General features: G+C 45.5%; 5 protein-coding genes and 1 pseudogene across 7 annotated transcripts in view; 3 read left to right on the forward strand and 3 right to left on the reverse strand.

Moving 5' to 3' along the window:
* LOC126567999 (sodium-dependent nutrient amino acid transporter 1-like) overlaps positions 1-23,271 on the forward strand; it is a 322,406-nt gene that overhangs the window by 132,219 nt on the left and 166,916 nt on the right. The window lies entirely within an intron of this gene.
* The window catches only part of LOC126568014 (protein CBFA2T3), a 416,394-nt gene that overhangs the window by 109,952 nt on the left and 283,171 nt on the right, over positions 1-23,271 (reverse strand). The gene's annotated exons all lie outside the window — the stretch shown is intronic.
* On the reverse strand, positions 164-5,750 carry LOC126567952 (zinc transporter ZIP10). The gene is made up of 5 exons (XM_050224331.1): positions 5,532-5,750; positions 4,589-5,117; positions 1,431-1,718; positions 550-1,332; positions 164-472 (listed from the first exon to the last, which is right to left on the reverse strand). Exons 1-5 carry the CDS (start codon positions 5,748-5,750, stop codon positions 225-227), a joined length of 2,067 nt encoding a protein of 688 aa, XP_050080288.1. The 3' UTR covers positions 164-224.
* Positions 7,823-9,841, forward strand: LOC126567684 (uncharacterized; annotated as a pseudogene).
* LOC126568156 (large neutral amino acids transporter small subunit 2) overlaps positions 10,682-23,271 on the reverse strand; it is a 148,384-nt gene continuing 135,794 nt past the window's right edge. The window contains exons 2-8 of one of the 2 annotated variants that reach the window (XM_050224584.1): positions 13,154-13,372; positions 12,101-12,319; positions 11,714-11,984; positions 11,521-11,641; positions 11,235-11,438; positions 11,014-11,163; positions 10,682-10,937 (exon numbers count right to left, since the gene is read on the reverse strand). In XM_050224584.1, coding sequence (XP_050080541.1) covers positions 10,701-10,937; positions 11,014-11,163; positions 11,235-11,438; positions 11,521-11,641; positions 11,714-11,984; positions 12,101-12,319; positions 13,154-13,337 — 1,386 coding nt within the window. In that variant the 5' untranslated portion in view covers positions 13,338-13,372 and the 3' untranslated portion in view covers positions 10,682-10,700. Of the gene's footprint in view, positions 10,938-11,013; positions 11,164-11,234; positions 11,439-11,520; positions 11,642-11,713; positions 11,985-12,100; positions 12,320-13,153; positions 13,449-23,271 lie in introns of those variants that run through there. The other variant, XM_050224583.1, reaches the window with a different exon arrangement.
* Positions 18,380-19,785, forward strand: LOC126568248 (angio-associated migratory cell protein). Its single transcript, XM_050224695.1, has 3 exons — positions 18,380-18,522; positions 18,596-19,484; positions 19,560-19,785. Exons 1-3 carry the CDS (start codon positions 18,399-18,401, stop codon positions 19,768-19,770), a joined length of 1,224 nt encoding a protein of 407 aa, XP_050080652.1. The 5' UTR covers positions 18,380-18,398; the 3' UTR covers positions 19,771-19,785.

The following is a 23,271-nucleotide window of genomic DNA, read 5'->3' on the forward strand; positions in this document are numbered from 1 at the left end:
TGTATGTAATAGCAAATTAATCGTTGAATAACGGTTACAACGATTTAAACACAACATACTAAACAAGTTTTTAATCTTTTTCAACAATTGATGTGCTTTCTTGTATTTCTACCAAAATTTTCTTCAAAATATCCACAAAGATTCTTTCGCTAATGTAAAAAAAGTATAACCTAGTTTTTTCTAACATTATTTACAATACTGAATCTAAACCTACGGCGCTCACACTAGTTAAACAGCGCCTGCAGATCTTTCTCGTTCAACGCGATCAACAGCATAATGATAGCTCCCAACGCTAGCCCGACCAGCTGGATCAGAATCACCTTCAATTTTTGCTCGCTTTTAGCGACATCGTTACGCATCTCCGGCACCAGATCGGACAGTGCTATGTACAGGAATGTGCCAGCCGTTCCTGCATAGATCCAGCTGACGACCGATTCGTGAAGTCCCGTCAACAGCAGTCCGAGGGCCATGCCTGCAAAAAAAAAAGATGAAAAATCATGTGATTGTTGTGAACATTTTTTCTATTCACGAACTGTGAGCGAAACTTACCCACGAAGCTGAGAACGGAAGATACGATGTTGAGGAATATTGCCCTCCTAATACTGACACCGGTTTGGAGCAGCAGTGCAAAATCACCCAGCTCATGGGGCAGCTCGTGACAAAGGATAGCGAATGAGGTAGCCAGTCCCGTGACAGGATCCACCGCAAATGCTGCCCCGATCGCCAAACCGTCCGTGATGTTGTGAAGCCCATCGCCCAATATTACCATAAACGCTACCGCTGCCATCGGTTTGCGAACAGTCTTCTTCTGTAGCATCGTTTTGGCTTCCTTGTCCTTCACACCGTCCGTCATATCCAGCTCGATGTCATCCCCGCGATGGGTATGGTGATTATTGCTGGTCGGAGACTGTGTCGATCGCGGCTCAACGCGATTCGAACTGGGCGCGTGTGTATGCGAGTGTCCATGGTGTGAATGAGCATCCCCGTCCCGAAACAGTGGTAATATCATCTCTAAACTATACATGAAGAACGCGGTACCGAAGGCACACAGACACAACCACATGGCACGCGTTTCCGCCGAATGATCGTGCCCGTGGTGATCGATCTCGACATCGTGCGCATCGTGATGATGCTCGCCCCCATCATCATGTGGGAGTAGTGCATGGGGCAGCAGATGCATCAGTGCATCCCCACAAAGCGTACCAACGCCCAGGGCGATTAGGAATCGCAATATATCGTCGTACGCGATCGATTTAGCGAGTGGGACCATTGCAACTCCGACCAAACCACACAGCGAAATGATCAGTACACAGGCGGTCGCGTAGATCCATGCTGTAAGCAAAAGGGAGTGAGCGAGACGATAAAAATTGTTTAGCATAGAGTCACATGCACTTGAACTGATGGTGTGGATGGGGGGAGGCATAACGTACCTTGCGAAAACGTTTTCTTCTCCCGATGGGGGCTGCCCTCCTTTTGAAGCTTCTGGGAACAGGCCCGCTGATCCAGCTGCACCAAGAATGCAGGACAGAGATCCTTAAACTCGGACGGTGTTATTTCGATACGAGAATCGGCTTCAACATCATCCTCGGACAGTGGTGAGCCATGGGCATGGTTGTGGGGTAGAGATCTTGCCTTGCGGAAATTGTGATGCCGGGCAAGAAGTGGCTCCTCCATCACCAGGTGAACGATGGACATCGGTGATAAGCAGAATGGCACGTCTAGATGAAAAGGTGAGTGAAAAATCAAATTAACAAATTTTTTTTAAAAACATCAAAACAAATTCTGGAAAGAGTTCTATATAACCGGATTTCTAAATCCGGACTAGTTTATAGGTGGTTATCACCTGTTATCATCTTCTCTTACTCATTCTCCTGACGCATATTTAAGCTAAAAACCCGTCATAACAAATGTCTCGAGACGTAACGTTTCTCAGTGTTTGTTGTCTATGCATAAGAAGGTTTGATTGGATATCGATACAAACCAGTTTTGGGGCGTATAAAAACAACATTGTATCGCTCAACAATTTGAATGCTTTTCCGGGTAAATAAGTCATCTAGGCCACTGATATATCTCACCACGCTAGCTAATAAAGATGGCTGCCTTAGTGAGTTTACATCCATTTTCTATTCTGATTGCTCTGTCGCAACTGAATGGAGGAAAAAAAAGTCCCTTACCTTTCAAACCCATAAATTAAATTGTTTGCTATTGCAAAATGAGAAAATAATCATCAACTCAAGACATCAACGGCCGGGGAATTCATTTGCCTTCTCCGACCCGTCCCGTTGTTTGCACAATTGGCGGAATACCAAACGTTCAAATGATGGGTTTTCTTACAACCCGGCACCCCACTAAATCACGAAACCGGTTTGTTCCTACAGAAAACACATCACATAAACGCTGGAGATACATCATCTTCTCGGGGAGCATTCTTGGCGCTTTTACACACCGGCAACTCCCTACTGCCCTTCCATTGCTGGAGATTGTTGGAGAATGGAGCATTTTATCTGTCCCGGTTTTATTGCCTTTCGTTCGCCTCATTTGCCTTTGCAGCTAGAGAGCCAACACCGTGGGCTTGATGGTGGTTGAAAGCCGCCGCCGGTGACTTAAACGATAGTTAAACGCTAGCACAAGCCACAAACAGTTACGTGCTGCGGGGAGCATTACTTTGAACTGATCCTAAGCAAATTAAATATAACGAATCCGGGAGTGATTAGTAACATCCGGGTGGCAAGTGTCAAGAAATGAGGCTTCAACGATATTAAGGAAGTTTTTGAAGCAGTCCTTGACCTACTGGAGAACTCCATGACTTGCCGTGGGCTTTACTCTACATTCAACATCGAAGATTTATTGTTGAGTGTAGTTTCAAGGTTTTGGGGCTTAAAGTGTTCGACTAGAAGTGGCTCCAACTCGTACCAAGAGCGTACAAAAAATATAAAATAACGTGAGACCGAAAGCTAGGTAAATCGTTACAGCGCGACACACGATTTCATCGTAAAATCCCACCATAGCTATTCTGGGAAAAGTTACGCCCCTCAAAGAAAGATGGCTAATACGCTTATATTAGCAAGAAATGTTCTTTGTTTTGAAAATCGCAAAAACAGAAAAGGTAATTTGAGTATATTGAGAGAGCAATTTGTGATCTTATAGTCGGTATACCCGGTTGATGTAGAAGTTCCTACTAGTTGTAAAGATTATCCGTTACCGATCCCGGTGTTACAAAACCCAAAACTTCAATATTCCTTCTCGTTTCCTTGCTTCCCTACTGGAATAATAATTGTTAGAAATTTCTTCACAAAAATCCCAAACCTAAACTTGCCAACCTGTGCTGCACGTCCGAAGCTTTATCCCTTTCGCAATCATAATGCGATGTGCACTGCATACGGATTAAGCCCGTATCCCTTGAGCTCTAGAGAGACGGGTTAGAGCTTTCTGTCATCAGTAAGGCGGGTGTGGTTTGCATAGCCAATGGGCAGCAAAAGAATTCTTTTGGTGACTGGGTAAAACCTACGATCAAGAATGTGAATTCTAGGCAAGTTGCATCAGGAATGCGTAAGAAGTGGTCTTTGATTTATTGGCGAAGAGGAATTCCTGGACTAGTTGAATCTGCACGAAAAAAATGGATTTCAAAGCTATTACTTGAGATCTTTTCCTAAGCAACATGATCGAATAGGAACATGCAAAAATCAGATCTGTATAGCTCGGAAAGAAAGAGAAAGCCGGAAAAGAAAGTGTCGATAGAAAATCAGCATCCACCGGGGGTGAAGAGAGAATGCCCCGAAAACGATCGTGCGCTCCGGATCCGTTCACTGAACTTTGTGGACCTTGTGGACGTGCGAGGTGTAGCACGGAAATACCTGAGCAAATGGAGGTGCATTATTTCATGCCATCTCGCCTACCTTGGTTTATCTGGCAACGTTATATAAATGTTGTCCAGCTTCCCCTGTTCTGCTACATTGTGCAACGCAACCATGCATGATACACAACAATGTATCCCTCCATAATCATAATTAAGATATAGCTCATGAAAATAACCGAAATAAATCTGCTAATCAACTGTGTATACATCGTCCGGCAACGGTTAAGCTATCTTGATCTTTACTCGCTGCTCCAAAACAACGCGAGCGCGCGTGCTCGTTCGTCGTGTTAGGAAAGAGACGATTTATCTTCCCGTTGACATTTCGCAACATCGGCTCTGGCCGGTTCAACGGCTTATCAGAGCGATGGATGTAAACAACACTGGCACTGGTTGGTAGACTAACATCTGGTTTTAGTACACGCTTTAGCAACATCCAGATCACGGCGTCTGGACCATCTAGACACCATCGGCGTAGGTAGACGAAATGGTGAAACAACGATCAAGTGGCATCAATTGACAGGCACGTTATCGCCCCCGCCGTAATCGTCCACTGAGAGTGGCCCTTTAAATACCTAAAACGGCATATCATCATTTGACCTAAATAGCTAGAGATCAGTTTTGCACGACTTTGAAGGGATAATTTTTCTGCTCCGCGTCCTATCTTTATAGGACACATTCCTAATCCGAAAACGCTCCTGTTTGTTAAAGTATTTCTGTGAAATTACGACTTACTTTTGTTCCGTGGATGGCGATGTCTCGGATCGTGCATGTCTTTGAAGATAAGTTCCTGCCACACGTGATCATTTTCTTCGTCGGTCATCTTTCGGTCCTGTCCTACCGTGGTAACCGACCGCGGAACACTATCGGTACTGTTTGCCGCCGAGGACCGGTCACTGTTTGCTGTGGTCGATGAGGAAGCATCTGTTGTGAGCACCTGTCCTTCGTGTGGTCCCTGTGGTAGCGTCGCATGATTATGATGATGCTCGTCCGCTAACGGATGCTGATGTTCGGATTGGGGCCGTTGATCGCCATTGCTCACTTTAGTGTTTGCGTACGTTATCACCGGCGGTTCCGGTGTGGAAGCATCATCGTCATCGTGATGATGGTGGTGATCATCACTATGCTCGTGTGGTTGACTCACGCCATCGTATATATCATAGTCCCTGAAATCGTACCCGTCAGGGCGATGCTCCTTCAGCGTGTGCGAACCGGTAAAATATAGCCCGCCGAGTCCGAGGCTGTGCATCAGATGCTCCAAACCCTGAAACGGATGGAAAACCGAAAATGAAAGACGTTTCAGAAAGATGGAGGCCACGCTGAAGTGGTGTGGAAGCGGGCTTTAGGAAGCTTTGTGGTTGTAAAGTCTCGTTTCTGGGTTATAAAAGTTACTATCTGTCGGGACGTTTCCGAGCACACGCTCGGCAAACAGTAGATAGGAAGTGATGGCGCGAAGATCGTATTTTGACGCCACTGAGCACTGTTGCACAAACAACCCGTTTTTGCTGAAGATTTATAAACCTACGAAATGCAATGCGAAGGTTCGTTCTCGGCGATTCTACCGCCGCCTAATAATACCCTTCACGATCATCACGATCACCCATCCAAGGGCAGCCCAGATTGATCCGAATCGGGGAGCCTTTCGAATGTTGCTTTCCATCCATCGTTTCGAACTCACCTCGAACGAGATCACTCCCTTGCTGCCGTACTTGTTGAACAGATATTTAAGAAACTTGTTTTCGTTGTACTCGGGCGGCATTACCACCGGTGGCATTGACGAGCTTTTTGCCGGTGGTGACTCCGTTACCTCACCGATGCCGATGACAAGGCTCGCCGACACAACCAGCACCAACAACGCAGCGGGATACGGTCGGAAGAACTTCTGTAACGACGCCATATCTTTCTCTCGTCCCCTCCCGCCGTTCGTTCAGTGCTCGAATTCCGCCTAAATCTATACAACCTGTTGCACAAAAGGTGTTTTTTTGCTTCTTCTCACGCAACACACGCGATTGCCGTGACTTCGTGAGAAGGGAAATATTTGGAGGGCCAGTTTTTTTTTTTCTGGTGCCTTACCACTCCTACTCTCCCACACTCTTGGGTACTCCTTCAAGCAACATGCCACTGTGAAGCATTTACTTTAACGTAATGCTCGGTTTTCGCGTTCACTTTTCAAAACACCAAACAAAAAAACATCACCCCCCAGGGGACACCCGTGGGCTGTGCGCTTTATAATGAAGTTGACAAATTTGTTTTCTCTTCGGTGTGCTCTTCCTGAGTGGTTCCGTTTTTTGTTGTGCTTTGTGTTATAATATTTTGTGCCTCACTACTTCCGGGCGTCGTCACAAAGCGTGAAGCGTACTAGCGCACACTATACTCGTTTATGGCACTTTAACGAAAGGTACAACAGCACAGCGGATTCTCGCACACATACGCACACACTAGCTAACACGACTTCCGACCCACGAGATTATTGATATAAACAAAATAAACCCGGCCACCCGGGTGAAGTGGTTCGCTTCACGCTAACACTTGTCTCCGTACACCGACCGTGGCAGCCTGTTTGTGCAGCCTGCTAAAGCTAAAATGTCACCAGCTTTTGAGTACTTCGCCGGGCCTAGCCGTGTACAAGCACAAAACCTTCCCCACCCAGTAACAGACAAGACAACGACTGTTCACACGCGGACTCTCTCGCGCACTCGACTGGACACGCTGGTGCGGTACGATCATGCCGACGACATTATTGCAACTGCGAGTAGAACGGAGCAAATGCCACGGGATAAACCCCCCCGGAGGTTCGCTGCTTTCGGTGCGTGCTCCAACATGTCACCCCAAATCCTCCCCGTTAGCATAGCTTCGCGCGCGCTTGTGTGTGTGTGCACGAGGGAGAGATCTTGGCCACGATCAGAGTGCCTGAGAGATCGGTGCACGATCAGCAGCAGTACGATTCGGAGAGCTTTTGCGAGGCTCTCGCGGCACGAAGAACTCTTTGGTGCGAAGCAACGGCATGCGCACAGCTTCCACAGCGCGAGACTCCGGTCTGCTCTCGTCACTGTCGTCACCTGCACCACAAGGCCGGGTTGCCAAACTGATGCCGAGTTTCATGTTGCAGGTTGTTGGTCTTCTGCAGCATATAATTGCCCATTTTTGGATGTTGTGAAATTTTGCTTCTTTATGTTGGTTATGTTGGAGGAAGTCAACAAACGTGGCGAAACTGGTTTACGTTTCACTGAAGACGGTTTAATGTTGTTGTTCCGTGAGTTTGTTTGGTTGGTGGTCTTTTTGATGCTTTGCTATTTTTATAGGTCGGTTTGCTTTAAGTGGTGTTGTCAATTTTACTCTATACAGGAAATGCAACAGAGAAGGAAGCAAAATCGAGGTGAATATAAACTGTTACTTCTGGGATTTGATTTAGTAACTCAAATAGGAAAAAAAATGATTAGTATTTCGTCTACTAAACGATAGTGTCATTGTGACATTCTATTGGTTTATACAAGCATTTATGGTGCAAGATCGAGGTGTCAAGTGAAAGATAAAACTTTCAGTAGTTAAACATTGTATTAAATCTAGATTATAAAACAAACTGTTTACGAGCAAGAATGCGAAGAAAGAGTTACACCACTGTTTGCTCAACAACAGGAAAACCCCAACAATAACTCCCCATCCCCCTGCCGTTGCCACACCAACAGCTGACCGGGTAAGATGCCACCCTACAACCATCTGTGGACACAATCTGTCCAAGACACGATAGAAAGGTGATTCAAGCTTATCGTACCGTACCGGCGCACGACACTTCAGCCTTCCGAATGCACTGTAAGCTGTAGCGTGTACAAGTTGAAGGTTTGTTTTGCTGTGATGCTTGGACGTTCGGTCATATTCTCATTTGGAGGTCAGCGCCAAGAAAACTCATTCCTGCTCCACCAAAAGGAGCCCCAGCCATTTCACACGCCTAGTACTCGGGTTCCCCCTAGGATGGATAAGTGGTACAATTTAGCACACCACGACGCGATAGTGTTCGTGACACTGAAAATTGGATCAAACGCCTTTCGCGTGAAGGTTGATGGCCAACTGTGTTACTGTACGAAGGCGAAATCCATCAAGAAGTGATGGTTTGCAAAGCTTCTGATTCCGGTGTTGGTGATTTACGCGCACCCCCCTTTTACCGGGGGTCGGCCAATCCTTTCGTCTGCTCATCACGAATGCATCCAGCGGCATTCTCGATCGGCGATATGATTTGATTAAGTCAATTTGATACAATTTCATAAATTCTTTGCTGGCGACTTGAACGAACAAGAGACTATGACGTAGACTGCTGAAGATGGATACAAATCTTCCGAAGCGTTCTAGTGTCCGGAGAACGATGTGAAGAAGGAATCAGGTATGTATTCAGCGTACCCTCAGCTAATCCATTTTGGAGATCTCAAACGCCTCATCCAAACGAGTGGAGTGGTACTAGGTTCGCGGGCGAGGAACTACTACTTGATCCTCCCCCACTTGTCACCCGCTTGACTGCGTGACAATGTTGTAGGGTACACGGTACGGTAATCGACGTCACCGTTTGGTCACGGTCGGTACCGATTCCATCTCTAGCGATGGTCAAAATCACCAACAGTAGGCGTGCACATCAACCAATCTACCCGCGTGCCGGATGGATTCAATTAGTATTCGTACGGTGTGGCGGGCTCCCCCACGGTACCGGCTTTGTGACCGCGGCCGAGAAACCCTTCCGTCGTGCATACGCGGGCAGTGCGGAGGATTGAAGCAGTGTGTTTTGCCGCTGACGCTGACTGCGAGATTGATGCTGAGTTAATTATGGGCAAAGGTGTCTTTACGGACCGGGATAGCACGCCTAATTACTACCAATGTAAACTACCAATGTGTAGTAAGGGAGGCTCTTCGGACATAAGCAAGTGTGTTCTATTTCGGACAAAGCGATCGCTTTGTTTTTAGTGTCATTTGGAAATTTGAACTTAATTTCCGTTACGCTTCAGGCGAGCAGTTGCTTCGGATGGATGGGTTTTGATACGCGGTTTACCTAGCCAATGCGGCCTCTTAAAATCGTTATCAGTCATAAACCCTCAGACGGTCAAGACGGGATGTCGATAAAAGAGCTCCAAACTTTTCAAGCGTTGCATTACCGCAGTTATTTTGATCCGATGGATGAAATCCTAGTTATATCTTAAAACAACTGATTGTGTTGGTTCGAACAGCTCTGAAAAATTAAATCTTGTCCAGCTTATTTTTTACTCCCATGTGGAAACGTGTGCGTGGGTAGCGGCCTTGAAGACCTTGAAGAAAAGCCCTCGTTGAATTTACGAATGGGTCCATAACATCCATCCCAACTAGGGTTTCTAAAGGGTTTAATCTGCCACAGTGCCCTAGCGATTTATTAAGCCAAAAAGAAGAAAAACGCATCCCTCTGTTTGTAGCACAATCTTATCAGCTGTTGAAACCCTCCTATAGATTACGATTGATAACGATTAGACGATTGATACTCACGTATAGATCGCGCAGTTGCATTCTTCCCTTCCGCTGAACAACACTGAACGGAAGATGGAGAAAATTTATACGATCTCCAAAATGGTGAAGTTTGAGCACACGTGGATCGTCGAGCCGAGTGCATTTGAGACACACTGTCCGTGCTGTGAAGTTACCACCGGTGAAACCAAATGGCTTCTCAATTGTTGTACCAAGCAGGATGCTAATGGTCAGTGTGGCAGATGCTATGGTCCATACCTGATACTACTATCCGAACCGAGTAAAGATGCGATTATAAGTGTACAGGAGCAAGGTGAGGGACGAAAGGTTTACCTTGGCAACGATACGTACAGGATGGAGTCAAAAGTGAAGTTACCCTTACATGTACTCAGCTCGAATGGCAGTACACTATTGAATAGCCCGGACAGTCGTGCAAAGCGTCGAAAAATTATTACCGAGATACATTTTTACGAAAACATCACAATGAATTATGATGTCTCGTATATGTTGTAGACTCGTCAACACTGTGTTCGTGTACTGTGATAATCCGGAGATCAGCAAAATTCGTTAACAGCGAGTTTAAACATGATGGTTTTATTGGTGTAAATTACAAGTTCCTTACAAATCGAAATATATTGTATAAAATCCCTTATTCAATATAGTCGATAACAGTCTTCGTTATTCTGTTATGTCTTTTTTTCTTTGTTTGTGTGTAATTGTTGTCTTTCGAATAGTAATGCTGGCCCCGACATACGCATCGAAAAAGGATTATTGTAATTGAAGCTGTTTGAGCAAAAAGTTTTCAAAATTGAATTTGTCCAAGGCCTTCCTAACTTCACAAACTGTTCAATCAGAAGCATACAAGGCGGAGGAGAAGCTTTAATAAATGAGATAAATATTACTTAACTTATTACATTTGCCTGCAATCTTGTATCCTATACACTGAAATCAAATGTTGAGCTGAGGCAATTTTTAAAAAAAAAGGGATACGACAGTAGTAATTGAACGGCGTACGGCCGGAGATCGTAAGGACATCTAGTGGGATAGGAAGGCTGACCATCGAACGACATTAACAAGGCCTTTTGTGCTATCGTTTTTTTTAAATACACCCATAATGAAATCGAGACACAACATGAAGGAAGTAACGCTAGAGAAGGCATTAGGGTGTTTTGTTTCTCTTTTTTGTTTTGTAGAATTTTTTCCCTCTATCTACGTTTACTACATCGTTTATATTGTCTATATACACTGTATTGATGATATGTGAGCAATAGATAATCGACAAGATCAGTAGTAGCGTTTGTGTTGTGAGATTAATTTGAGCTTGATACTTCTTTCCCCCTCCCTAGGGGAGTCCGAGTTGTGCTTATCATCATTAATCAAGCTTTTCGCTGTTGGGCATACAGAGGAACAATTTCGAGCAGAATCGATTGAACGTTTGGGATTTCTGTGTCAGCCAACGCCATGGTTTTCCAATCGTAACGTAGTACACGGGAATTCCGAGCAGTATGACCACTGTTCCGATGCCTACCTCCATTGGGGACTCGAAGACAGAGAATATGACTAAAAACCCTGCCGTCAGCAGGAACACTACCGGTACAATTAGAGAGACCTACAAGAAGAAAGTGGAAGTCACGTTATTAATGAGCTCAGGGGCTCAGATTTATCTAATTGAGCAGCTTGCACACCTTGATAGGACGGTGAGCATCAGGAGCTTTTTGTCGTAACCGCAGCAGTCCTGCCACCGAAATGAAGATGAACAGAATTTCCACATAGCTGACGTAATTGATGATCGCAAACACGTCCCGGATGAAGAGCAACAGCAGCGTGAGGGCACACTAAGTAAAGGATAAAACGAGGATGTTAAAAATAGGATACTTCCTGTGTCAAGAGAGCTTTTCTTGCTTACCAAAAAAAGCAGCGAAGGAATCGGTGTTAAGCAGTTGATGTTGATCAGTGAAAGTGCTGCCGGAAGATGTCCATTACGTGCACCCACGAAGAAAAGTCGCGACGAGGCAAAGATGGCACCGTTCAGCGATCCGAACGTTGAGCAAGCGACAAAAAGTGGCATCGTCCAGGCCATAAAGCTGAGCATTTTTTCCGCAAATGTAACCTGCAAATGTGGATACATGGGGCACAGGGAAGCAACAATAAATACATCCTATCATGGTACGACGGGGGCTTGTGTTCCTTACCGCAACGGCTTGCGAGGAAAGCATCTCGTCTGGTGGCAGTACGGCAAAGTATGCAATGTTTGTGATGACGTAGATGATGGTGACGACCGGCATACTGATGCAGATGGCACGGGGTAAATTTCTGTTGAAAGCAAAAAAGCAAGCAATAATTCGTTAAGTGACCCCATATGTCGGAGACGTGTGTCTTACTTACCGGTAAGGATCTTTGAGCTCTTCCGTCACAAAGTTAAGATAATTCCAGCCCGAGTATGAAAACAACCCATTGTAGAAAGCGACCGCAATGAATCCTGGTTGAATCTTCGAGTTGGCAAACGGAGACTCGAGCAGCTCCGTGTTTCCACTCATCAGATGCCAGGCACCGGCACCGGTAATTACCAACAGTGCCAACACCTTCATCCCCGTGAACGTTTCCGTCACTCTCGTTACCCATTTCACGTTGCGACAGTTAATGGCGGTCAGCAGGCCTGTATTTGGGGAAGGTGAAAAACGGAATTGGACAATGTAAGATGAAAATGCAATTTTCATGTGGTACTTATGATCGGTGGGCCACCTATGATAACGAATTTTTAAGTGCACTTACAGGTTATAACCGCCGCTAGCAGTCGCACCGATTCGTACGGTGGTTCGCAGGTGGGCCACAACGGTTGCAGCAGATACTGGGCGAATGTGATCGCCGTGATGGCATTGCCAGCCGGGACGAGAATCAACAGTGCCACCCAAAGGTACAGGAACGCTGGCAGTGGTCCGAACGCTTCGCCAATGTATGCGTAATCGCCTCCAGACTTTGGTATCATTGTGCCTGGTGCGGAGAAGAAGTCAGATGAAGTCAGTGGGAGATGAAAACGCTTTATTGGTACGGCTGAAAATTGGTTCCACCAAGATTGGTGTACGAATTTCGTCCTCCATCGTATGAAATTCGCACTGGGAATGGCATAAACCGGTTTGAGTTTGGCGTCCGACCGGATGGATGGAGTATGGGGAAGAGTTTCTTACGGTCTGTTCATGTGTACACATAATTTATCGAGGTTATATTATAAGGAATTCGGTGGAGACCGACACCAAAAAAACGTGTAAATACCGTGCAAAAATGTTTGACTAGAGATTCTTGGAAGATGTCCGCACAGCATGCAGCTTGCGCGGATGCGGAATAATGGCGTAACAGAGTAAATAATTTAAAATCGCTTGTCATATTGCAGAATGTTCCACGTTTTGGAAGTGGAATTGGGATTATATTGTATATGTTGTGTATTATTTGTTCCACGTAATTATATTCAATAATTCTACACATAAAGCTTCTTTGGCATTGCAGAGCTGAGTTAAAGCTGGTTTTTTTAAGGAGAAATAATGTGGAAGCGAAGGAATAATTTAGTTCGGGTCCTGCATCAAGTGAAAGACAAATGCCCAGTACTTTGAACTCTCTCGACGTGTCTGTACGGTTTGTTTTTGTTTGTTTGTACACGTTTATGGTCTTATCAGGACTTCCGCTTCTATAGCCATGTGGTCGAAATTCTCTCTCTTCCATGCAGTCTGGAACCCCCAGCAGATGTCTAATTAAACTTTGATAACAGGGTCATATGGCAGGATCGATGCCGAAACTACTATTTTTTCCCAGAAATCCTCGCAAACATCTTACCTAGTTCTGCGTAACATAGCGCACCCACCATACTGAGCACACCGGACAGTATCCACACGATGATGGCTACACCGATCGAGCCGGAATAGAGCAGCACACCCTTCGGCGACACAAAGATACCGGCACCAACAATCACACCGACAATGATCGCCACACCATCCATCAGCCCTAGCTCCTTCTTCATCTCGATGCCTCCAGCTCCATCCTTGTCGTCGGCCACTTTGCCCTCGTCACTTTCGCGCCGGAAGCCCTGCTGTACCGGCCTGTTGTCCACATCACTAACTTTGGCCATCGTGCTCACGTTAAACACACACACGACCTTCGATCGAGCTCTCTATGTACACGTGAGCACTGATAAGAATAAGGTTTTTGGGGAGGGAGATATGCTCCACGATAACACTTTCACCACACTACACTACACTATGGCGCTAACACAACACTAGCCCGAGAAAAAGGCACACCATAACAGTTCGTCAAGGCACTGAGCTTGAGCAGAGGCGCTACCACGCCCGTTCTTGGCCGCTTAGCGCGTGTGAATGTTTCGATCTAAAAGCACCGGGTTTATGCTGTACGGACGCAGCAACATGATGTGTGCCGAATGCGTACACGTTCTTATGTGTGTCTGTGTGTGCGTTTTTTGGCGTTCCTCCCAAAAGTAGTGAACGCCAAGGAAGGTAAAAGAGGCGACGCAGATCCGTAGTACGTGCTGATGCAATAATATCGACGCGTGGCCCTGTACAGCGGCTGTAAAGGAAAAAGCACAAAGAGGTAAACATGATAAGAATGAATCTGACGTGTTTTTTTTCACTTCAAATACAGAATTTTTATGACCTGCAATAAAATAGTCATGTACGGATCTTCACTGAAAGGATTTCGGTTCACTACTGGTAGGATCTCGGCGACCGAATCTCCCTTTTCGTTGGTAATGTACACCACGCAACATCAGCACGACAGTAACCACGCGATAAGCAGTACGGCAATAGCACGACCAATCGATCGCTAGTCGGGCATGATCGTGGCTGCCAAAAATGGCTGTTTAAACACGGCACGATCGATCCACGGGTCAAAACCCTACATGCGTACCTTCGCATTTCGCGGTATTGGTGGAGGCTGTAAAACAAAAGATTTTTCGGTTTTCTTTTGCCACGGAACAAGCCACTCAAGCATGTGCTGCAGGCAGGGCGATAATGTAAACACGCAGATTGAGCAATTGAAAAAGAAAAAGACACCAACATGGATGGTTTCTTAGTGTTTTGTTGATTTACTGCAACATAAAGTGGAGCTTTATCTACTCCTACCTACACAGTAGTTGCAGTTGTCGAAGAAGCCGTTATTCATTTTAAGTGCATGCCAAGTTTGGAAAGCGCACCGTTACGTGTTTGTAAATTTTAACGGAATAAAATAGTTGCTAGCATGTGGGTTGAAGCAAGTAATTGATATTCTAACAAGCGAGTAACAAAGGAACTTATTTGTTGTTTTCATTTTCTTTCGTAGAAAATTCGCAAGCTTCAATGCTGTTTAATAGTGTACGTAGCACTAGAAGTAGCTTTTCCGCTGGTTAAGAGCTGCTAAAAATAAACGTTTACTTTGATCGTTAATGTTAATGATCTGCCAGAACAGGGATTCTTATCCATTTCAAAAAGACAGATATAAAATCTTATTCTTTCTTTTTTGTTCTTGTTAGAATGTCCTTTATAAGTATGTAGGCGGTTGCGACAACGGCGCCGGTCTTCATTCGACAGAACCGAGGTTCGGATCCCATCCGGATCGTTCCTCCGTAGTGTGGACTGACTATCCAACTACGTGGTATCGGCAAGTCTAATAATCCGTTCGATAGCCGGTGTGACCTAGAAGGTCGCTAAGCCAAGAAGAAGGAAAAGTATATAGTAAAACATACTTTTTTCTAGAAATAGTAAATAAAATATTCATACTCAGAAACCATATGCATGCTTTCCCCCGAAAAAACGAAAGTCAAACGCTCGCAATGGGTCAAACGATCTGTTACGTTACGATGCCGTGGGTTCAAAGCGCCTGAAAGCATGCAATCACTATTTTTAGACACGTTTCTGATAGCGTACAAGTTGCCAGGCGGCATTTTTATCTTATTTAGCATTTAGCGGCTGTTCGTGGTCGTTTCTTGTCAGCCTGTCTAGCCTTTATTGGTTTAACATCTGTGGATTGAATTACCCGCGTTAGTCATAGTCATGTAAAAAAATAGCTGATTATTTTGAATTTAGGTTAGGATATTGACCACTTTTTTCGAAAATACCTACATTTCTGATAACTAAACAATCAACCATGTACTTGCCCTGTTCACTGTTCAATACGTAGTCCTAACTCTATCAATCTGTCGATATTCTAATGCCACAGTATCCTTCATCTACGTGCCATATTTCGCCGCTCGCTTATCGTACAGCTTCCTCCCAAGGAGTGGGGCGTGCGTGTATGTGTGTGTGCCGTCGTGCGGTCCGTTCCGCAACAATACGATGAAATCAACAAATCCACCAAACAAACGCCATCCATTAAGCCAGATAATTCAATCAAAATCACATCCACTTGCCGGGTGTAGCACTATAAATCATCCAGCACTATACACTATTCACGTTCGCAGCTCGCAACGGCATCGAACGTCTTCGGGAAGTTGGCCGGATCGGTGGATTTGATGAAGGAGAAGGAGCCGAAGCAAACCAAATAAAGAAAGAGATACTACTCTAGGTCATAAGTACAGCTACTTAGAGCCAATGAGGCGGAGAACCAAGAAGAGAAATTGGGGGACTTTCATTGCGACAAAGAATCCAATGCGCAGTACTGTATGCCATACGTCCCCCGGTTGAAACTATTTCAAACGTCTTCGGCAAACTGTCGCTCTTTAGCAATTCTAAAGCGGCCAATTCTATAGCGACTAAAATCGTGGATACTTAACACACACACGAGCTGGTGGCGGTATTTGCTTTTAAGCAACCGCGAACCCGTTACCCCCGCCGGAACAAAGGTATCACCACTGAAATGCGAATTCACGCGAGACCACTTCAGTCCATTAGCGAGGCAAATAGGAGCTGATTAGAGGCGCAGTAGTAGTGAATGTGTGTTCCTTTTGGCTACGAGGAACACACCTCCCTGTAGCTATCGGGGGGTTTTAATGCATCGTAGTGCGAGTTTTTTGTTTTTAAGTTGAAAATCCCAACAAGAACTCGTGTCTGAGAACTGTGTCACACTTTAGGGGCTTCCAGAGTATCCTATCCAGGCCAATGCTGATGTTGCACAAACAGTGTTTCGACGAAAAAGAAAAAAAAAACGATTCCGTTCCACATACAAACTAACGGATATCCGTAGGGTCTCGTATTGCAGTACAACCTTCAGCACAAAAAGCATGAATCACAGTTTTGGAAAATCGATTTCGGAAAGGGTTCTAATGGGCTATCGTTGCAACTCGTTGGGCTGTCAATTGCAGCCCGCTCTCTTCCACCCCAGTTGTAGACGATCTGGCTCTGGCTCTGAATAAACAAATTCTTTGTCCGCCTCTACTCTGCCTTAGTGAGATCTCCAGCAAATAGGGGGAATTTCTAATGACTTCACACGTTTTCTACCACATCTTGGATATCCAGTGTGTAATTTCAATTTCCCTTGCAAAGCGTCACGGTTTATTGCTTGGCAACATTTTCCAAACTTTCTTATCGATTCACTTTTCCATTGCTCTCTACCACGCATTGCAGGCCACGTGAATTGCAGAAGGCGATAAAAAATTGCATCTAAAACAGCCTTAAAATTAGGAAGCCTTTTTTATCGATTCCTCGTGCAGTATCCACGTGTACGCGAGGGGCAGATACATTTCACTTTACTCACGCAACTTTACCTATTCTTGCCACTCGTGCGCTCCCAACCGTTCCAATACGTGGCTGTGTTGGAAAAAGGGAGATTTTAGTTGTTGAAGCAGCATGTACAGGAGCAAAATAATTCTACGTCCACGTCGATTCGCACAACACTGTAACGCGCACGACAGTAGTGCGTGGCTCCTAATATCTTTGCACTAAATCCTTCGGAAAAAAAATCTCTCACAGCACTGTCGAATTAACACGTTTTAGCACGCAACATAAATGAACCGGAACCGACGGAACTGAGCGGCAATGGCGAACGCACTCGGGAATGGAGCAACAGCCGAAAATCAAAACTCCAACAAAAAAAAAAACCACGAAAGGAATTAGTCTACAGCGGAAGCATTAGAGAATGGGAAGCAGCAGCACCGGGAGACCGTTTCGCATTCTAAGCAGTGTATGCTAGCACGTTCACGTCCAGCACCAACCCCCGGTACGGCAATTTTCGAACGGAACACGCACACGTTCTCTCCGCCCCGCCGGAACGATACTCCATGCGCAACGTCGACACAACAGAAAACGGTTGTAAGCTCGCGCGAGCACATGTGGCTCGGTACGGTTGAACGCACACACTGGCGTGTGTGTCGGATCGGGTACTGTGCTCCATCTGCAGTGGTGTGTTCCGGCATAATGCAAACTATGCTGATTTTATGCTCCTGTTCATGGGTAAGGTAGTATTGGTGCGAAGGGGCGCGCATACACGCTGACAACATACCGGGTGCGGAAGTGAAATGGCGCGCTAGTGTTACTGGGTGTGAACGGGATGACAGCGTGGTGCGCAACAGCAACAGTTTTCCTTCCAGCATGTGCTCGGGGGAAGATGCAGCATAATTAATGGCGCAAACGTATACAGACCAGGCGTGCAATTTTCTTCCGTTTAGTGGTGTAAGTGAATGTGTTTTGAATAGATATCTTTGGATTATTATTTGTTGCTACTTTAGATAGATTTTCTTTATTATTTTAATTTGAAAATACGTTGGTTGTTGTAATGACTTAAAATCGTGCCATTTTTGTTAATAACAAAGGAAACAACAACTCGATTCAAAGCCTTTAATTCGCTAGATCTCTAACCTTTTTTGACGTACTTTAATTTATTTATAAACCAGCGCATAAATTACACGCACATGTTAAAACACATCCGGCAAGTTCGAAAGTCGTTACATCATTTCGAAATTCATTCGAAACACCGATGTTCGACATTCGACAGCCGGCGCGTGTGTTTATACCCCCTACGCCTGGAGTTCACTTCACCGCGGTTTGTTATTGTTGTTTCAATGTCATACCACATGGCGCTTTCAGCTGTTCTGTAGCCGTGCAGTGAACGCAGCGTTAACAAAGATTTTTTTTTGATTAATTTCGAACCAAATTGTACCATGCACGACAATACACCGCCACGATCGCCGATGGATGGCAGTCTGTTGGAAAACGAGGAAGATGAGCTGATTTACGTCGGTGACGCAGATGAGGTGCTCGATGCATGGGAAGCAGAAGCAAACCGTAAGATTTGATTACCGGGCCTTTTCTTAAACCATATGAAAAACAATTAAAACAATTCTTGTTTGCTTTTTAGTTGAAGAAGACGACGAAGAGGAAGCAGCAGGTGAAGATGATACGGGATCAGTTCGCTTCCGTTCGTGCGAACGGGATGATGCGAAGCTAACCTTCACGAAACACACCGCCACCGTGTTCTGTGGTGCGCTTCATCCAACGGAAGATTTAGCCGTAACGGGCGGTGAGGACGACAAAGCATACGTGTGGAACATACGGACCGGTGAGGTACAGCACGAGGTGACCAATCATACCGATTCGGTCGTCGCGGTTGGATTCAGCCACGACGGTGTGTACGTTGCCACGGCGGACATTTCCGGCTACATACAGGTGTTTAAGTTGACGCAAAACTATCGCAAAGTGTGGGAGTTTAATGTGGGTGATTTGTGCTGGATGCGATGGCACAGCGGTGCGTACGTACTGATGGCGGGATGCGATTCCGGCGAGGTGTACATCTGGCGTATACCGTCCGGCGACTGTAAGGTACTGCCCGGACAGGATTGTAAAACGGAAGCGGCAGAACTTACGCACGACGGTAAGAAGCTAGCCGTTGGGTACGGTAATGGACACTTTAAGCTATGGGACTTGAAATCGGGCTCACCGGTGATGGAGGTGGATTCGTCCGTTGGACACAAGACGAATATTACGACGGTGTCGATCGATCAGGAAAATCAACTGTTTGTGACCGGTGCGGAAGATGGTAGCTCGTACGTGATGGGACCGAACGGTGTGCTGGGAATGCTAGTAGGGCCGAGCGAAGCACTGCTCGAGTCGGTACTGGTAGACTATCCTGGATTTGAGATAAAGGTGGCAGCAACCGGCACGTTGCAGGGAAAAGTAACGATCTGGGACGTGGCACGACAAACGAAGCGGGTCGAGTGTGTGGACGAAGAACCGACCGGCATTACAAAGTAAGTGAGACGATACTTAAAACCGCCCGTAAATGTTTATAGTTAATTTTATTTTCTTTTTCCTTCTCTCTACAGAATGCTTTGGTTGAAGGACTTCACAATCTGTGCCGGTACGCTTGGTGGTTACATCAAGGGCTGGGACTTTCGGAGTGGGGCGAAGCGTTTCACGCTCGATGGCCATACGAACGATATTCAGGATATCGTGTACGATAGGGAGCGAAACATAATACTTTCCACATCCGAAGATCGTACGGCGAAGATATTCGAAGTGCCTGCAAGTCAATAGATGACCGAATGTTAAGCCTGTTGTGGGTTGTGATTTATTCATTAGAGAAGGTATGAGAAGGTAATTTTTATATTTTTTTTAGATTTAAGTTTTGGTAAGAGAAATTGTTGTGCAATTCGTCTATGTCTAGCAACGTTGGAATCGTTCAAAATTTAAGCTATCACGGGTTAATAAGCAGCCCCGGCTATAGCATGGATGTTTAAAAACAGCAGAGGTCCGGAGGATGCGTCGCTCGTACACGCCAAGAGCGTTTGAGGATATCCACTCGGATGGTCCTAGAGTCATGGCCATTGAAGACCACCGGGCGAATCAGTGTGCGATATATTTCACATTTCGTCCGGTCTCGAAGTCTTCTTATCCTCAGCAGAAGGTGAAGTATGCATGATTCCCCTGTACAATCCGAAATCCGAAAGACTTTTCGAACTTCACGCCGTCAACCAATACGGTTCCTAACTAGGCACTTTCACAATCCAACCTCGCGTTTTGTTATATAGAATATATAGAACATTAATAGCCGTAGTTCTCACCTACGACTCTGAGATACGGGCTTTGTCCAAGATCTAGGTTTTTTGGGAGGAATATTGGAAAAGTTCTAACAACTTACCTCATTGGCTTGTAGGATGATCTCTCCATTGTGCAGTGCATTATACTCGTAAGGATTCCGGTGCGGAGAAAGTAGAGGATCAAATCCCAACCAGACTCCCGTACAGCAGCTAACTGACTATGACACTACGTTAGTATCAGTATACGAGTCCAGGTAGAACCAATCTCATACAGAGTGATGGACTAGAATTGGTAGCACTGATGCTTTATATACCTCTGGGTGCATCTACATGCGCACCGTGTTTTTGTTAGACCCAGAAAACGAGTCCGGGTAACCTTAGCGCATATTTATCATTTCACAGCTTCCACAAATCGTTTCCCAAAATAAGTAACGGCACACCTTTTCCACTGCTCATTGTGTGAGGCGATTGTCCACGTTGCAGGGCATGATAAGAAAGGCTCCGAATATGCTTAACCGTTTCACGAGAATGACATCTAGAAATTGGGTCAAAAGCAACAGCCATTGCAGAACCCAGCACGGGCTGCCCAAAAAAACAACAACAAGCCCTTACAAAACTAAAGAGAACAGGTTTTCCGACAGCAAAACCTTAAAAAACTGTTGCGTTACTACCAGCATGGCGCACCTCATCATTCCGGTAGATCCGCCACATACATATGCATGTACAATTCATTTCATTTTCGGGTGTTTCATCTTGCTCACTTTATCCGTTCTCAGCCAACCACGGAGCATTCGTTGTGTGTGGGAAACTACCCTGGACCCGCGAGACGAGCAGGGGGTTGTAGAATTGAGATGAAAGGGGTGGAAAATGTTGACACGATTCATGATTTGTTTTTGTCTGTTTGCTCTGACCGGATTCTGGTAGTCATTAAGCACCACAGAACCGTATAACGGTTAACAATTTGAGGGAGAGGTTCAACAATTACGGGTGGATGCTGTTTACTTTAACGTTTAATTATTGAATTCATACATTCTTTTCAAGTCTCACGAGTCCGAACCTCAATCGGGGTATATGAGAGATAGTAAGCTCAGTGACATCTTCATTTCGACGAAGAGCATTGTACGATAGGTTGTTACTTAAGAGCTTAGTGCAAGCTAACAGGTTTGTGCTAACAGCTAGGGAAAAAAGCGTGAAGAATAATTGCAAAAATGGAAAAGATATTACTAATGTGTTGCTAATTAACGCTCCGGTGCAAAGCTTGCGCAATAGATGCCCGAGTACTTTACCAGGTACTAGAGAAGGTGCCGGACTGATGAAGTTCGTAACCTCTTGTGCACGACAATTTTTCGTCTAGAGCCAGGCGGCCCCCCGGAAAAAGCGCAAAACCTGTCGCCGCCATTTTCACACAAAATCGATTGAGTAATGAAATGTAATACTTCCTACCCTGGCACCAGTGTGGGGGGGGGGGGGGGGGGGGGGCTAGTGTGGGACTCGAACATTGCAATTAATCATCGATCGAGAGGAGCACTGTATGCCGCAGTTGTCCTCCGAAAGGTATACCAAGGGTGCTGAAGCGATCCGGAACGTGTGGTGTGGTGTCCCTCCAAACCAATCCGCCAATCAATCGACTCCCCATGGCTGTGGCTAAATGCCAACTCAACCGCGAAGAGTGAGCATGTAAAAGGCCAGATAAAACACACACACACAGAGTAAAAGGTGCCATAAGACGAGACGATCGCTCAATTGGCGCATGATTTAAATATCAAACGGTACGAACGGTGGGATGATATTTTCTTCTTTTCAACCATTCAGCAAGGAAAGATCTCTTCTCTTTCTGTCCGGGTTGCCTGAAGGTGCTGTAGGCTTGGTGTCGTTATGCCTGCTACTACGCGGAACCTCAGAGCAGTCACCGTGTTTCGCTTGGTGAAGTATTCTGCGTCACTTTCGGTGACCCAACCCAAATTCTAGTCCACGTAACTTGTCCAAAACGTCGCCAGATGCAAAATATGTCCACAAAACACAGCCAAAAAAATGACCTCAGTTGTACCGTTAGCGTGCGGATTCTTCTTTCTTGTGCTTCGTACTTTTTGGAAGCAATGATGAGACGAGGACCTAACCAAAGAAATTCCCGAACCGATCAAGTTTGGACGGTTTCAGAAAACAGGTTTCCCGGATGACCGGTCCAGTCCCAAAAGTGAAACGATTATGACAGGAACAACGAACACAAATTCGTGGGCTCATTAACTAATTTGAGGCCGAGCTTGCTGGTCTTTTTTTTAATTATGATATCAAAAGCTTCTACGCGTTCTAGGCAGCGTGATGATCAGGCTAGGGTGCAACAACATTCATCAAAGTAAGGAAGGAAGGAAGAGGTTACGGTTTAGGGTAGTAAAGGGAGAAGGAGAAAAAATGCGTTCAAGAGGACGGGGTTCATAAAATTCTCTCCCAACTCCGATTATCTACGCGGGTCGTAAAACAGCACCAAAGAACGAAGCCCATTCAAGCACAAGAAACGTCACGACGGGTGACATTCATTAGCAGACAAATAATAAAAAATGAGCTCAATGAATTCCCGAGCAGTACGTGGAGGCTCCAGCAGATGAAGATGCTAACGGGTTCTGCGTGAGAGGTATGAAAGTTATCAAATTAATGATAATAATTAAGAGAACTACAGCGACGAAGATCAAGCACACTCCAGACATAGTACGGTGCAACGGTTGCAGAGGGGTGCCTCCTTTTCTAGGTCACTTTTTTGACAGGTGACATTAGAAATTCATATTCTCTCTAAACCAGCGATATCCATCACTGCCTCCCACTGGCGGACGTTTAAGTACGGGTGACTAAGCTGATCGCTTAAACCATTGCTAATCTCTCAATTACTTCATGACCCACAAACATCTGTTCCGTTTTGTGTGGACAGAGAACCCAAAAGCCTTCCCCAGTTGGCTTGCGCTTCTTAAAGATGTTCTGATGTGGGAATTTGTCTACTTAGTTTTGA

Source organism: Anopheles maculipalpis, chromosome 2RL (assembly GCF_943734695.1).
Source record: "Anopheles maculipalpis chromosome 2RL, idAnoMacuDA_375_x, whole genome shotgun sequence".
NCBI classification, from domain to species: domain Eukaryota; kingdom Metazoa; phylum Arthropoda; class Insecta; order Diptera; family Culicidae; genus Anopheles; species Anopheles maculipalpis.